Source organism: Apium graveolens, unplaced genomic scaffold (genome assembly GCF_009905375.1).
Source record: "Apium graveolens cultivar Ventura unplaced genomic scaffold, ASM990537v1 ctg7706, whole genome shotgun sequence".
NCBI classification, from domain to species: Eukaryota; Viridiplantae; Streptophyta; class Magnoliopsida; order Apiales; family Apiaceae; genus Apium; species Apium graveolens.
Window position 1 is genome coordinate 1,402 of NW_027420558.1, and position 16,092 is coordinate 17,493.

At 37.4% G+C, this 16,092-nt stretch overlaps 3 protein-coding genes across 3 annotated transcripts; 1 reads left to right on the forward strand and 2 right to left on the reverse strand.

The window, feature by feature from the left end:
* The first annotated feature begins 878 nt into the window (after positions 1–878).
* Positions 879–1,341, forward strand: LOC141704322 (auxin-induced protein 6B-like). Its single transcript, XM_074507568.1, has one exon. It carries the CDS (start codon positions 990–992, stop codon positions 1,290–1,292), a length of 303 nt encoding a protein of 100 aa, XP_074363669.1. The 5' UTR covers positions 879–989; the 3' UTR covers positions 1,293–1,341.
* A 4,529-nt stretch (positions 1,342–5,870) lies between these two features.
* On the reverse strand, positions 5,871–7,301 carry LOC141704308 (uncharacterized). The gene is made up of 2 exons (XM_074507555.1): positions 7,041–7,301; positions 5,871–6,983 (listed from the first exon to the last, which is right to left on the reverse strand). Exons 1-2 carry the CDS (start codon positions 7,299–7,301, stop codon positions 5,871–5,873), a joined length of 1,374 nt encoding a protein of 457 aa, XP_074363656.1.
* A 7,740-nt stretch (positions 7,302–15,041) lies between these two features.
* On the reverse strand, positions 15,042–15,548 carry LOC141704309 (uncharacterized). The gene is made up of 2 exons (XM_074507556.1): positions 15,288–15,548; positions 15,042–15,230 (listed from the first exon to the last, which is right to left on the reverse strand). The coding sequence occupies exons 1-2, from the start codon at positions 15,546–15,548 to the stop codon at positions 15,042–15,044; spliced, it is 450 nt and encodes a 149-aa protein (XP_074363657.1).
* Between the last annotated feature and the right edge of the window lie 544 nt (positions 15,549–16,092).

Here is a 16,092-nt window from a genome sequence, read left to right on the forward strand (position 1 = left end):
TACTGTGAAAGGAACTCTTAACTAGTTAGACATTAAAACCTAGGTTTCTCTGTTAGGTACAGCATGAATTTTGCATAGTTTGTAGAGATATATAGTTTAGATCAAGAATTAAACTGTATTGTCACTAGATTACAACTTGTATCGTTGTAAACCAACCAACAATGTATTCGTCATCTATGGAATGAGCATCTTAGGAGAGTTCCAGTCTTCCATTTCGTAGTAGACAAACATTCAAATTGCAGTGTGTTGGCAGGCGCAAAAATAAACAGCCTATGCAGTTATTTTTAATACCATACCATGTACTTAAACGGTTATCTTTAAAATGCATAGTATACATAACTGGCGTTTAACTTATTCCATTGTACTTCAAATAGCTGATTTTTTGATGATCAATCAAAGATCTGTAGCAGTGCTTAAATTAGTTATTTTTTGCTTCGCAAAGATTTTGCCATGTCCACATCTAAAGAACTGTAGCCGATCTTCTTTTTCAATCAGTTTAGCAGTACCATAAGGTAAGAAACAAAAGACTTGTCACTATTGCAAAATGAAATAGAAACATTCAGCTATTAGGTAAGCCACTGACATAGCCAAGTTGTTCCAGTTTTTAGAATTATGTAACCGAATTTAATGACCAACTCATCAAAAACCCTACATAATTTATTATGTTGTTGTTAGGAGGCAGAACCATGTGTAACAAAATGCCAATGTATATTCTTAAATTGACTGTTTCAATACCTACGTAATCGCCTTAATGTTGAGTTGCAAAACAGAGCCATGTGCTTCATGTACTATTGTTCATCACTAACCCACAAGTAAGGTACTTGCACCACTCATGTTCTTGTCGAAATGTAATCCACTTACAAAGTGCATCTATATATACACTTGCAATTCATCTGATACTCATCCAAACTACTAAGCTCAACTATCTGAGATTTCTTCAATTATCAAGTCCTCAAGAGATCAATATTTCTTATTCATTCTTCAGATCTATGGCTATCCGTATGCCTCTTATTAACCAAGCTAAACAAATTCTTCGACGGTCTTCCTTCACTGCCAGGCACACAAGTTCTACAATGTCAGATGTACCAAAGGGTTATTTTGCAGTCTATGTTGGAGAACAAGAAAGGAAGCGATTTGTGATCCCCTTATCATTCTTAAATAAATCTTCTTTTCAGAACTTGTTGAGTCAAGCAGAGGAAGAATATGGCTTTCATCATCCAAATGGTGGACTTACAATACCATGCAGAGAGGATATTTTCCTTGATCTCACTTCTCGTTTAGAGGGATTATGAGTCAGGCCTTTTCTAGTTTCTACTGACTCCAACATGTACAGAATTGATCATCACACATTTTGTAGACATTTTTTCATTGCTTTATTGCCCTAATAATGACTAGGTTTGGCTGTACTTTCTTTTATATAAGAAATATTTTTATTGAAATTTTCAGCAACTTGATCCATAAGAAAGCCCAATTTGCAGACATTTCTTTACTGGAAGACATTTACTGTATTTTTAAATAAATGTTATATCCAATTTGGTACTTTAGCATTCATCCTTTTATCCGTATAGAAGTCAATGGTAGGATTTTTAAAGAACTTATTTTTTTTTGCGAAAATTACCGAAATTATCTCCAACCTTTCAATTTCATTTCATTTTAATTAGGTTGTGTCAGATAATTGAGGATCAGATAGAATTTCATCTCTGGCATCATCTTTTCATTCATACCTTAATTTTTATGTTTCGGCTTCATTTTTTAATACATAAATGAGAAACAACCATAAATGTCAAAATGATAATCATTCATCATGCCTTCAATCCATACAGCTTCCTTTACATATAGCAAGCAACAAACTAGCTAGGAATAGAGAAAGACAACCATGTCCTTATACTATCATTATACTATCAGAGTACTTAAGCTAACAAGAAGAATAAAAGAGACAATTATGAGAATGTGTCCTAGAGGTGGTTTGTTAAGAGAATAGTGATGTGGCATGCAAAGTGGCACAGCATCAACGTACATAATCTGCATTACTCCCCTTCAGGCTGAGCTGGAGACGCTGGGGAAGCTAAGCTCCAAGCTTGTCCAGAAGGTGATAGTGTTGTTTCACTGAGAGTGGCTTTGTTAGTATGTCTGCAAGTTGAGACCCGGAAGGCATATGAGAAGTTTTAATATCGCCAGCCTTTACTTTGTCGCGTATGAAGTGACAATCCACTTCAATGTGTTTGGTTCTAGCATGCATCACTGGGTTGGCTGCAATAGAGAGTGCTGCCATGTTATCACAATGCAGAACTGCAGGTGGCAAAGAGGAGAGGCCCATGTCTTTCAGGAGAGTAGATAACTCCGTTATTTCACATGCTGTAAGTGCTATGGAGCGATACTGAACGAGCTACAACTTGTTGTTTCTTTGTTTTCCAACTCACAAGAGAGTCACCCAGAAGCAAACAAAAACCAGATGTTGATTGACGAGTTACCGGACAATTCGCCCAATCACTGTCTGAGTATGATTGTATGGAGGGGCGAGATGCAGATGACAAGAGAACACCCTGAGACGGATTGCCTCCCAAATATCGAAGTAATTTCATTGCTGCCTGAAGATGGTTGGCTCAAGATGTGCACAGCAAACACAATATCTAGACGTGTCACTATCAAGTATATAAGTTTTTCAACGAGTCTTTGATAAGGATGAGGATCTGTGAGTGGCGTGCCACTTGTCGGAGTTAATTTCAGATGAGGGTCCATTGGAAATTTGTGGATGCATTTTCCTGTTAGGAAACATAATAAATAGAATAATTATTAAATCAGTACAAATCTGAATAATTAGTGTGTGCATCAGTTATGGATTTCAAAGGGAGGATTTGGTGGAATAATATTTTAGCTTTAATTTAGGGATTGTGAGTTGAGATTGGGGTTATAAATAGGGAAGCCATTTATATGTTAGAGAAGGAAGAAATAAGATGACTTATGTGTGTTTGTGGAGAGTGGGTGGTCTCTCGAATACCACCTAGTTGTGTGTGTTTAGCAATAAAAGAATTCATTTCTTTATATATATATAAATATAAGGACTGGACAGGTCCTAACAGTGGTATCAGAGCACCTTTGTTCTTGAGGCAACGTTGTTCTCGGGGCAACGATAGGTACAAAACAAGTTGTATCAAATCGACGACTTAGAAAAAAAACTGAAATAATGCAAGCAGAATATCAGAAGTTCAACATTGAAAAGCTTCAAAATGACATTTCATTCCTCAAAGAAGGTATGGTTGCCATACTTGCAAAAATGGACAGCTATAGTCGCGAGACTAGTGGACCATCACCGTCTGTTGTTGAGAATCAGCAAGGCTTGAAACGGGTCACGAATTCGGTCCACGAAATTGAGGAGAAGCTGAAGGGAGTACAAGCGACTGAAAGAGATCTTAAATCAGATTCTGAAATGATTGGTTTTGGAAAACTTCAAGAACAAGAGACTTTATTGTCTAATGTCTCATCGCATCCAAGTGCATCCATGGACTCTTTATCGCGAAGAATTGAAACAGTCATGTTCGAAGGCGTAAAACTTGAAGGTCGGTCGTGCGTAAAACTTGAAGGTCGGTCGTTGGAGGCTGAACGTTATGTTAAAATTAGTAACCTCTCATCACCAACTAAGAAGGTCTGGTCAGTTGTAGTATACTTGAGACACGATCCTTTGTTCTTGTACAATTGTGGGGAATGTCAAGCACCTTCTTGTACTTGGGAGGAATTTAGAAAATTATTGGCGGAGAGCCAGGGGTTCTCGACTAGAAAGAAAAGGAAAAAGAAAGAATGAAACTATTTTCTCATTTGAACCTTGAGGACAAGGTTCAAGTTTGGGCGGCCGGTAATGTTAGGAAACATAATAAATAGAATAATTTTTAAATCAGTACAAATCTGAATAATTAGTGTGTGCATCAGTTATGGATTTCAAAGGGAGGATTTGGTGGGAATATAATATTTTAGCTTTAATTTAGGGATTGTGAGTTGAGATTGGGGTTATAAATAGGGAAGCCATTTATATGTTAGGGAAGGAAGAAATAAGATGACTTATGTGTGTTTGTGGAGAGTGGGTGGTCTCTCGAATACCACCTAGTTGTGTGTGTGTTTATCAATAAAAGAATTCATTTCTTTATATATATATATACAATATAAGGACTGGACAGGTCCTAACAGTGGTATCAGAGCACCTTTGTTCTTGTGGCAACGTTGTTCTCGGGGCAACGATAGGTACAAAACAAGTTGTATCAAATCGACGACTTAGAAAAAAAACTGAAATAATGCAAGCAGAATATCAGAAGTTCAACATTGAAAAGCTTCAAAATGACATTTCATTCCTCAAAGAAGGTATGGTTGCCATACTTGCAAAAATGGACAGCTATAGTTGCGAGACTAGTGGACCATCACCGTCTGTTGTTGAGAATCAGCAAGGCTTGAAACGGGTCACGAATTCGGTCCACGAAATTGAGGAGAAGCTGAAGGGAGTACAAGCGATTGAAAGAGATCTTAAATCAGATTCTGAAATGATTGGTTTTGGAAAACTTCAAGAACAAGAGACTTGTTTGTCTAATGTCTCATCGCATCCAAGTGCATCCATGGACTCTTTATCGCGAAGAATTGAAACAGTCATGTTCGAAGGCGTAAAACTTGAAGGTCGGTCGTGCGTAAAACTTGAAGGTCGGTCGTTGGAGGCTGAACGTTATGTTAAAATTAGTAACCTCTCATCACCAACTAAGAAGGTCTGGTCAGTTAGTATACTTGAGACACGATCCTTTGTTCTTGTACAATTGTGGGGAATGTCAAGCACCTTCTTGTACTTGGGAGGAATTTAGAAAATTATTGGCGGAGAGCCAGGGGTTCTCGACTAGAAAGAAAAGGAAAAAGAAAGAATGAAACTATTTTCTCATTTGAACCTTGAGGACAAGGTTCAAGTTTGGGCGGCCGGTAATGTTAGGAAACATAATAAATAGAATAATTTTTAAATCAGTACAAATCTGAATAATTAGTGTGTGCATCAGTTATGGATTTCAAAGGAAGGATTTGGTGAGAATAATAATATTTTAGCTTTAATTTAGGGATTGTGAGTTGAGATTGGGGTTATAAATAGGGAAGCCATTTATATGTTAGGGAAGGAAGAAATAGATGACTTATGTGTGTTTGTGGAGAGTGGGTGGTCTCTCGAATACCATCTAGTTGTGTGTGTGTTTATCAATAAAAGAATTCATTTCTATATATATATATAGAAATATAAGGACTGGACAGGTCCTAACATTTCCATGCCGAATTCATGTAGCAAATCCAACGTGTATTTCTTCTGTGAAACGAAGAAGCCAGCTCACGAGCGAGCAATTTCAAGGCCCAGAAAATAGCTCACTGCACCCAGATCTTTCATATAAAACTGCTTAGCCAACATTGCTTTGAGGTGCTCGATCTCCGTATTAGTGTTGCCAGATATAAGAAGGTCATCAACGTAAACAAGCACCAATGTAATTTTCTCACCCGAGGTTTTTGTAAACAAGCTGTAGTCAGTTTTTGATTGCTCATAGCCAAGGTTCAGCAATGTTTCAAACAGTTTGCTGAGCCATTGGCGTGGTGCCTGTCTGAGCCCAAGTAACTCTAGGGTAATCATCAACTATGGTGAGAAAATGTTTATATTTTCCTCTTGTAGCCACTCTATAAGGCCCCCACGTGTCAACATATATCAGTTGAAACTTATCAGAAGCATGTGAATTACTCAAGTCAAATGAGAGTTTAGCAAACTTAGACATTGGACAAGTGACACATATTTTATCAACTGGCAAGGGATGGTGTCTAAGAAAAGGTATATACCTCAATTTGGTGATGGAATCATGTCACAATCATGTCTGTCACAATGCATAGTCTGATATTGGCTGCTTCGAGACAGAGTTAGCAGTGATCACAACAAGCTCATCCTTGAGATAATACAATACATTTTGAAGTGCACCATTTGCCTGTATTCGCTTTGTTGCTGCATCAATAATGGTGCATCCTTTTGGGTAAAAATGGACCACACAGTTGTTGTCCTCAGATAGCCTATGAATAGACATTAAATTATGTTGAAACTGAGGCACATAAAGAACCTTTTTCAAGACAAGAACACTTTTCAGTATTAAGTTTCCAATATGAGTAATCTTTGCACTGGCCCCTGTTGGCAGCTTAATAATTACATCAGGAGGAGCTGCTCGAACATTGCTCAGTATATCAATGCTAAAGGTCATGTGGTCTCTTGCACCAGAGTCAACAATCCAGGTTGTGTTATCAGTCGTAGACATATGACAAGACACCATTCCAGAGAAACAGTTTTCGAGCTCATCATCAGTAATTGACAAGGAAGCATTATTCGATACAGCTGTCGGAGGTAACATTTTCAAAAGTTGCTGCATTTGTTGAGTTGTCAAGGTCACATCAGGAGAAGCGCTCTCTTGTACAGCAAGGTTAGTACGCTTAGGCTGCTTGGGAGTAGTAACAATAGACTGAGGTTTTGAGGTGAGGGGTTTATACTTTCGATGCCAACGTGGGTAGCCAATCACAGTCCAACACTTATCCCCACTGTGATTCTTTTGCCCACATGCCTGACAAGCTGGTCCTTTATATTCATTCTGAGATCTGTCATACATAGCAGCAGCATCTTGATTTGCTGAACCAAACAAGTCCCTTTGTGATTCTTCTTGTTGCAAAGTGGAAAATGCAACATCAACACTAGGGAGGGGATTTTGCATTAAGAGTTGAGAGCGAAGAGCAACATACATATCATCAAGACCATTCAAGAATTGAAGAAGACGTGACTTAGCTTTATATTTATCAATAGCAGAAATAAAGGCTGTAACATCTGCAGCAACAGTGGTAATCACGGGGAGTGCATTCATGGACTCAATATCCTCCCAGAGGCTACTCAAGGTACTGAAATAGTCATTGAGTTTCATATTGTTTTGTCTAAGTGCATACAGATCACGAGTGGGCTTATATTTTTAAGACCCATTACTTAACAAGAAGCATTTTTCAAGCTGAGACCATACCTCAGATGCAGAGTTTATGAAGATGGACTGTTTAATACCATCAGCAACATTTCTATGCAACCATGAAACAACAAGGTCATTACAGGTGTCCCATTGAGCCGCTTGAACAACATCAGAAGCATATCTGGGAATAGATCCAGTCAAGAACACTAGCTTGCATTTAGCAGAGAGTTGAATTTCAAACGATCGTTTCCAAGATCTATAGTCTGAAACACATTGTAGCTTGGAGACACTTACAGATAATGTCGTGCCATTCACCATTTTGGGTAAATAAACACTCAAGCTTTCTTAGATCTGAAATAAAAACAGATTAAGAGATGATGAAAGAGTATAACACAAATTAGTTGAATTTAAAAACAAAACCAAATAAGCATAAGTAATGGCTCTGATACCATAAAGACTAATAGAGCAATATACAAATTTGGAAATGAGAAACAACCACAAATGTCAAAATGATAATTATTCAATGCCTTCAATCCATACAGCTTCCTTTATATAGCAATCAACAAACTAGAAATAGAGAAAGACAACCATGTCCTTATACTATCAGAGTACTTAAGCTAACAAGAAGGATAAAGGAGACAATTATGAGAATGTGGTCCTAGAGGTGGTTGTTGAGAGAATAGTGATGTGGCATGCAAGGTGGCACAGCAGCAACGTATGTATGATACCTACGGCTTAAGTATGTATGATACATACGGCTTATGAATCAGTGGAACATTCTTGTTCACAGATATTGTCATATGAATTTGACTACTGCAGCAGAGTTATGAATGGTTGAATACTAGATTTCTTCGGTGAACAGTGTGATAACTTTTATGTAATTTTTACATACAACAAACTCTTTTTCAAATGTCTAACAGTCTAAGCATTTAAAGTGTTTCACTATTTTGAGGAACCTAAATTGAAAGTCACACTAATGAATGTTTCCACATTGCACGGGATTGTAAGACATCCTATAGGATGATCATAGCCAAACTCTTGTTCAGCCCGCCTTAACAACTTTTGGAATGAACGATGTTTTAAATATGATAATGGAACAATGAACTCTTCCTTTCAGTTTTTCCGACATAAACAGCAAAGTGGCATTTTGGTAAATTTTTACTTTTAAGTTCAGCAAAGTGAATTCCCATGATATATATGTATCTTTGATAGAAGGAGGTATAGAAAATTAGAGCTACAATTACTCTCCAGAAATAATTTGCAATCTGATAAATTAATTAAATGAGCCGAGCCGAGTTATTTGTATGTTCGGCTCAAACTCGACTTATTTAGCTCGGAGTCGGCTCGAACTCGGTAACTCGACTTGGCTCGTATAAAATTTTTATATATAACAAATAAAATATTTACTAATCACTTGTATAAAGATTTTAAATTTTTTAATTAAAATTTAATACTTATTTTAAAGTAAAATGATTAATTTAATTAAAATTTAATACATATTTTAATAATAAATATATAATTAATTTAATACATATCACAGGAGCTTGATTATTTTAACAAATAATTTCTAATTAAAGTTAACTGTAAATTTCATCTCACACTTTTATTAGAGGAGTCTATGATAAAATCGACCAAAATTACAATTTCAAAAAAATTAAAATAGTGAGTCATTATAATATTTTTAAGAAAAAAATAAAATAGTTTTTAATAATTATATTTCCCGACCCCTTAAAGGGGCTTGCTTTCTTTATTTTATTTTATATGTCTTTTCTAATTTTAACCAATTTATCTTAAATATCAGAAATTACTATATCTTTGACAATCGACATCTACAATTTAAAAGTAATGTACGATTTCTAAAGTTATGAATGTCTAAATAATTTAAAATAAAATTAATTTTATTCTTAAAACTTGACTTGTGAAATATATTGATAAAATTACACCAATGGATTAAGAATCAAGTCTAGGGTGTGAGTGTGGGTATATAATTGTAAGATGAAACTAGTATTTGCGAACTATACCTTAGGTTGGGTCGATTAAAAAATATATGCGAACTTTTAGTGGACAACTAAACTCGACTCGAGTTCGGCTCGGTTGTTCGTGAGCAAACTCGTGTTCGACTTGGCTTTGCTCGGCTCGTTTATGATGCCTACTGCTTATGAATCAGTGGAACATTCTTGTTCACAGATATTGTCATATGAGTTTCACTAGTGCAGCAGAGTTATGAATGGTTGAATAGATTTCTTCGCTGAACAGTATGATAACTTTTATATAATTTTTACATACAACAAACTCTGTTTCAAATGTCTAAGTGTCTAAGCACTTATAAATGTTTCACTATTTCGAGGAACCTAAATTGAAAGTCACACTAATGAATATTTCCACGTTGCACGAGATTGTAAGATATCCCATAGGATGATCATAGCCAAACTCTCTTCAGCCCGCCTGAACAACTTTTGGAATGAACGATGCTTTAAATATGATAATGGAACTATGAATTTCTTCTATTCTATTGAGTAACCAGCTCATCTAAAATCTTAAGGTGTTAGAGGAAGGCCCCAATAGGATCATATATTTAACACTCCCCCTCACTCGAAAGCCCATTTATGGGTCGAAGAGTGGACCACCGGCTCCCATCTTTGGGGAATAATTGCCTTAATGTCCACAATAAATTGTGAGAATATTGGAGGTGGCTAGGAATTGAACCTTAGTCCTCCCGCTAACCTAAGCTCTGATACCATGTTGAGTAACCAGCTCATCTAAAACCTTAAGGTGTTAGAGGAAGGCCCAGATAGGATCATATATTTAACACTTTCAGTTTCTCCGACATAAACAGCAAAGTTGCCTTTTGGTACATTTCTACTTTTAAGTTCAGCAAAGTGGATTCCCTTGAAGTTAGGGTTGACTGTACTTTCATTTCTGTAAGAAATATTTCAATGAAATATTCTGCAGTTTCATGACATTATATTTTGTCACTGTTTGCATTCTTAAACAACTAACTTTTCCAGACATGTTAAACCTTGAATTTAAATGTTGATGCAGTTATAAGTTTTTTCATTGCCACAGGTTAAAAACGATTAAGCAACCAAATATATCTGTATTGGGACATTTTTTAAATTCAATAGTAAGGATTCTTATAGGATTTTTGGTAATTCTTATCGAATTAAATGGTTGGATTCCTCAGATTTTATACAGAACTAACTGCTCAGTACGGGAGTCTGAGTCACGTGGCCCTCGGAAATTATGACCAAAGTTGTGCACTAAGCCTTGATCAGTTTATCTAGTTAGGTAAGCCATTGACAAGTAAAACCAATTAGAGAGTACTTTAGCAGTACCATAAGGTGAGAAACAAGATTGTCAAGACTTGTCACTGTTGCAAAATGAAATAGAAATTTTAGCTATTAGTGCAAACATAGCCAAGTTGTTCCAGTTTTTAGAATTATGTAACCGACTTTGATGACCAACTCATCAAAAGCCAGCTATTGTATCAGACGAGTAGCTATAAATCCCTACGTATCTCCTTAATGTTGAGTTGCAAAACAGAGCCATGTGAATTCCAATGTACTATTGTTTACCACTAACCCCACAAGTAAGGTACTTGCACCACTCATGTTGTTGTCGAAATATAATCCCCTTACAAAGTGCATCTATATATACACTTGCAATTCATCTGATACTCTCATCAAAACTACCAAGCTCAATTATCTGAGATTTCTTCAATTATCAAGTCCTCAAGAGATCATTATTTCATATTCATTCTTCAGATCTATGGCTATCCGTATGCCTCTTATTAACCAAGCTAAACAAATTCTTCGAAGATCTTCCTTAACTGTCAGGCACACAAGTTCTACAATGTCAGATGTACCAAAGGGTTATTTTGCAGTCTATGTTGGAGAACAAGAAAAGAAGCGATTCATGATCCCATTATCATTCTTAAATAAATCTTCTTTTCAGAACTTGTTGAGTCAAGCAGAGGAAGAATACGGCTTTCATCATCAAAATGCTGGACTTACAATACCATGCAGAGAGGATATATTCCTTGATCTCACTTCTCATTTAGGGGGATTATGAGGCAGGATTGATGCTTCAGTTTTTTTACTGACTGCAACATGTACAGAATTGATCATCATACATTTTTGTAGACATTTTTCTTTGCTTTTTTGCCTTAAAGTAATAACTAGGGTTGGCTGTACTTTCTTTTCTGTAAGAAACTTTTTTTGAAATTTTCAGCAACTTGGTCCATAAGAAAGTGTAATTTGCAGACCTTTCTTTACTGGAAGACATTTACTGTATTTTTAAATAAATGTTTATCCAATTTGGTACTTTAGCATTCATCATTTTATCCGTATAGAAGTCAATGGTATTTAAGCTAACAAGAAGGATAAAAGAGACAATTATGAGAATGTGGTCCTAGAGGTGGTTGTTGAGAGAATAGTGATGTGGCATGCAAGGTGGCACAGCAGCAACGTACATAATCTGCATTACTCCCCTTCAGGCTGATCTGGAGACGCAGGGGAAGCTAAGCTCCAATCTTGTCCAGAAGGTGATAGTGTTGTTTCACTGAGAGTGGCTTTGTTAGTATGTCTGCATGTTGAGACCCAGAAGGCACATGAGAAGTTTTAATATCTCCAGCCTTTACTTTGTCGCGTATGAAGTGACAATCCACTTCAATATGTTTGGTTCTAGCATGCATCACTGGGTTGGCTGCAATAGAGAGTGCTGCCATGTTATCACAATGCAGAACTGTATGTGGCAAGGAGGAGAGGCCCATGTCTTTCAGGAGAGTAAATAACCACGTTATTTCACATGTTGTAAGTGCCATGGAGCGATACTGAACGAGTTACAACTTGTTGTTTCTTTGTTTGCCAACTCACAGGAGAGTCACCCAGAAGCAAACAAAAACCAGATGTTGATCGACGAGTTACCGGACAATTCGCCCAATCACTGTCTGAGTATGCTTGTATCGAGGGGCGGGATGCAGATAACAAGAGAACACCCTGAGACGGATTGCCTCCCAAATATCGAAGTAGTTTCATTGCTGCCTGAAGATGGTTGGCTCAAGATGTGCACAGCAAACACAATATCTGGACGTGTCACTGTCAAGTATATAAGTTTTCCAACGAGTCTTTGATAAGGATGAGGATCTGTGAGTGGCGTGCCACTTGTCGGAGTTAATTTCAGATGTGAGTCCATTGGAAATTTGAGGGATGATGCATTTGTCATGCCGAATTCATGTAGCAAATCCAACGTGTATTTCTTCTGTGAAACGAAGAAGCCAGCTGACGAGCGAGCAATTTCAAGGCCCAGAAAATAGCTCACTACACTCAGATCTTTCATATGAAACTGCTTAGCCAACATTGCTTTGAGGTGCTCAATCTCCGTATTAGTGTTGCCAGATATAAGAAGGTCATCAACGTAAACAAGCACCAATGTAATTTTCTCACCCGAGGTTTTTGTAAACAAGCTGTAGTCAGTTTTTGATTGCTCATAGCCAAGGTTCAGCAATGTTTCAGACAGTTGACTGAACCATTGGCGTGGTGCCTGTCTGAGCCCGTACAATGATTTTAAAAGTTGACCCACCCATTCGCCAGTTGACCAATTTGCAGCATGGGCAGACTCAGCAGTAATTCGCGATCTCATGCCACTGTACCCTTAAGGAAATTTCATATAGATAATTTCATCAAGATCTCCGTTCAGGAATGCGTTAGACACGTCCATTTGTACTGTTAATTTCGCGACTTGAGGGAATGTTTCTGCATAATCAATGCCATAAATCTGTTTGCATCCCAGAACCACGAGCCTTGATTTGTACCTTTCAATCATTCCATCAGGATTGTACTTAGTTTTGAAGAGCCACTTGCATCCAATGGCTTTCTTGCCTGGGGAAGTTTAGTAATTTTCCAAGTGTTGTTCTCTTCCAAGGCTGTTAACTCACTATTCATGGCTTCTCTCCAATTCTCGCTTTGCACAACTTGTTTAAAGCTGGTAGGATCATTGTTAATTGTCAAGTTTGCTGAGAAACACTGAAAATGATCATTTATCACCATGTCAACAATGCTTGCAACATTTGCAGATGTGTGCACACTGTTCACATAATCTCCCAACCAAGCAGGCTTATGAGTGACTCGAGAGGATCTCCTATTCAGGTGGTGATGTGTATGAATCATTGTTTTTTGTCTCATCAGTTGGCTGCCCATCCTCAAACACTATGTCATCATGGCAGTAGGCACTAGGCTGAGGCATCTTCACAGGCTTAGGTTGTATATAAGAATCTGAACTTGCACTATTGAGAGGAAAAATTGACTCATGAAAGATCACGTCACGAGAGATAAATGTCTTCTTGTTTGTAAAATCCAAGGTATAGCCCTTTTGAATAAACGGTTATCCAACAAAGACACACGGGACTCCCCTTGGGCCGAATTTATCACCATTTTGAGATGGGTTCGCAGCAAAGGCAAGGCGCCCATAGGCTTTTACACGATCATAATCCGGTGGTTCGTCAAACATGGTCTCGTATGGTGTTTTATTCTCCAAAACTGGTGTTGGAAGTCGGTTAATCAAATAAACAGCATCAAGGACACACTCACCCCAGTGTTCCAATGGCAGACCAGCTTGAAAATAAAGGCATCTAGCAACTTCAAGCACATATCTATGACGTCGTTCCACACGAGCATTTTGCTGTGATCGATTGACACATAAGGTTTGGTGTAATATTCCATTGTCTGCATAGAACTGTCGACAGTTTTAAATCACTAAACTTTGTTGCATTATCAGACCATATAGTTTGTACATTTCGTTTGAATTGCACACCATCATAGTTGCAAAAGGATTTCATGGTGGCAAGATAATTCTGATATCTGATGTAGGAGATATACCCAAGTAACTCTAGAGTAATCATCAACTATGGTGAGAAAATGTTTATATTTTCCTCTTGTAGCCACTCTATTAGGCCCCCACGTGTCAACATGTATCAGTTGAAACTTATCAGAAGCATGTGAATTACTCAAGTCAAATGAGAGTTTAGCAAACTTAGACATTGGACAAGTGACACATATTTTTTCAACTAGCAAGGGATGGTATCTAAGAAAAGGTATATACCTCAATTTGGTGATGGAAGCATGTCCCAATCATGTGTGCCACAATGCATAGTCTGATATTGGCTGCTTCGAGACAGAGTTAGTAGTGATCACAACAAGCTCATCCTTGAGATAATACAATCCATTTTGAAGTGCACCATTTTCCCGTGTTTGCTTTGTTGCTGCATCAATAGTGAATCCTTCTCGGTAAAAATGGACCACATAGTTGTTGACCTCAGACATCCTATGAATAGACATTAAATTATGTTGAAACTGAGGCAACAAAAAGAACCTTTTTCAAGACAAGACCACTTTTCAGTATTAAGTTTCCAATATGAGTAATCTTTGCACTGGCCCCTGTTGGCAACTTAATAATTACATCAGGAGGAGCTGCTCGAACATTGCTCAGTATATCAATGCTAAAGGTCATGTGGTCTCTTGCACCAGAGTCAACAATCCAGGTTGTGTTATCAGTCGTAGACATATGACAAGACACCATTCCAGAAAAACAATTTTCGAGCTCATCATCAGGAATTGACAAGGAAGCACTATTCGATGCAGCTGACTGAGGTAAAATTTTCAAAAGTTGCTGCAGTTGTTGAGTTGTCAAGGTCACATCAGGAGAAGCGCTCTCTTGTACAGCATGGTTAGCACGCCTAGGCTGCTTGGGAGTAGTAACAATAGACTGAGGTTTTGAGGTGAGGGGTTTATACTTTCGATGCCAACGTGGGTAGCCTATCATAGTCTAACACTTATCCCCACTGTGATTCTTTTGCCCACATGCCTGACAAGTTGGTCCTTTATATTCATTCTGAGATCTGCCATACATAGCAGCAGCATCTTGATTTACTGAACCAAACAAGTCCCTTTGTGATTCTTCTTGTTGTAAAGTGGAAAATGCAACATCAACACTAGGGAGGGGATTTTGCATTAAGAGTTGAGAGCGAAGAGCAACATACATATCATCAAGACCATTCAAGAATTAAAGAAGACGTGACTTAGCTTTATATTTATCAATAGCAGAAATAAAGGCTGTAACGTCTGCAGCAACAGTGGTAATCACTGGGAGTGCTTTCATGGACTCAATATCCTCCCAGAGGCTACTCAAGGTAGTGAAATAGTCATTGAGTTTCATATTGTTTTGTCTAAGTGCATATAGATCACTAGTGGGCTTATATTTTTAAGACCCATTACTTAACAAGAAGCGTTTTTCAAGCTGAGACCATACCTCCGATGCAGAGTTTATGAAGAGGATGGACTGTTTAATACCATCAGCAACATTTCTATGCAACCATGACACAACAAGGTCATTACAGGTGTCCCATTGAGCCGCTTGAACAGCATCAGAAGCATATCTGGGAATAGATCCAGTCAAGAACCCTAATTTGCATTTAGCAGAGAGTTGAATTTCAAACGATCGTTTCCAAGATCTATAGTCTGAAGCACATTGTAGCTTGGAGACACTTACAGATAAAGGACCATACGCCATTTTGGGTAAACAGACACTCAAGCTTTCTTAGATCTGAAATAAAAACAGATAGAGAGATGATGAAAGAGTATGACACAGATTAGTTGAATTTAAAAACAAAACCAAATAAGCATATGTAATGGCTCTGATACCATAAAGACTAATAGAGAATATACAAATCTGGAAATGAGAAACAACCATAAATGTCAAAATGATAATCATTCAATAATGCCTTCAATCCATACAGCTTTCTTTACATATAGCAATCAACAAACTAGGAATAGAGAAGGACAACCATGTTCTTATACTATCAGAGTACTTAAGCTAACTAGAAGGATAAAAAAGACAATTATGAGAATGTGGTCCTAGAGGAGCAACGTACATAATCTGCATTAGCCTTAAGTATGTATGATACCTACGGCCTATGAATCAGTGGAACATTCTTGTTCACAGGTATTGTCATATAAATTTGACTAGTACAGCAGAGTTATGAATGGTTGAATACTAGATTTCTTCGGTGAACAGTGTGATAACTTTTATGTAATTTTTACATACAACAAACTCT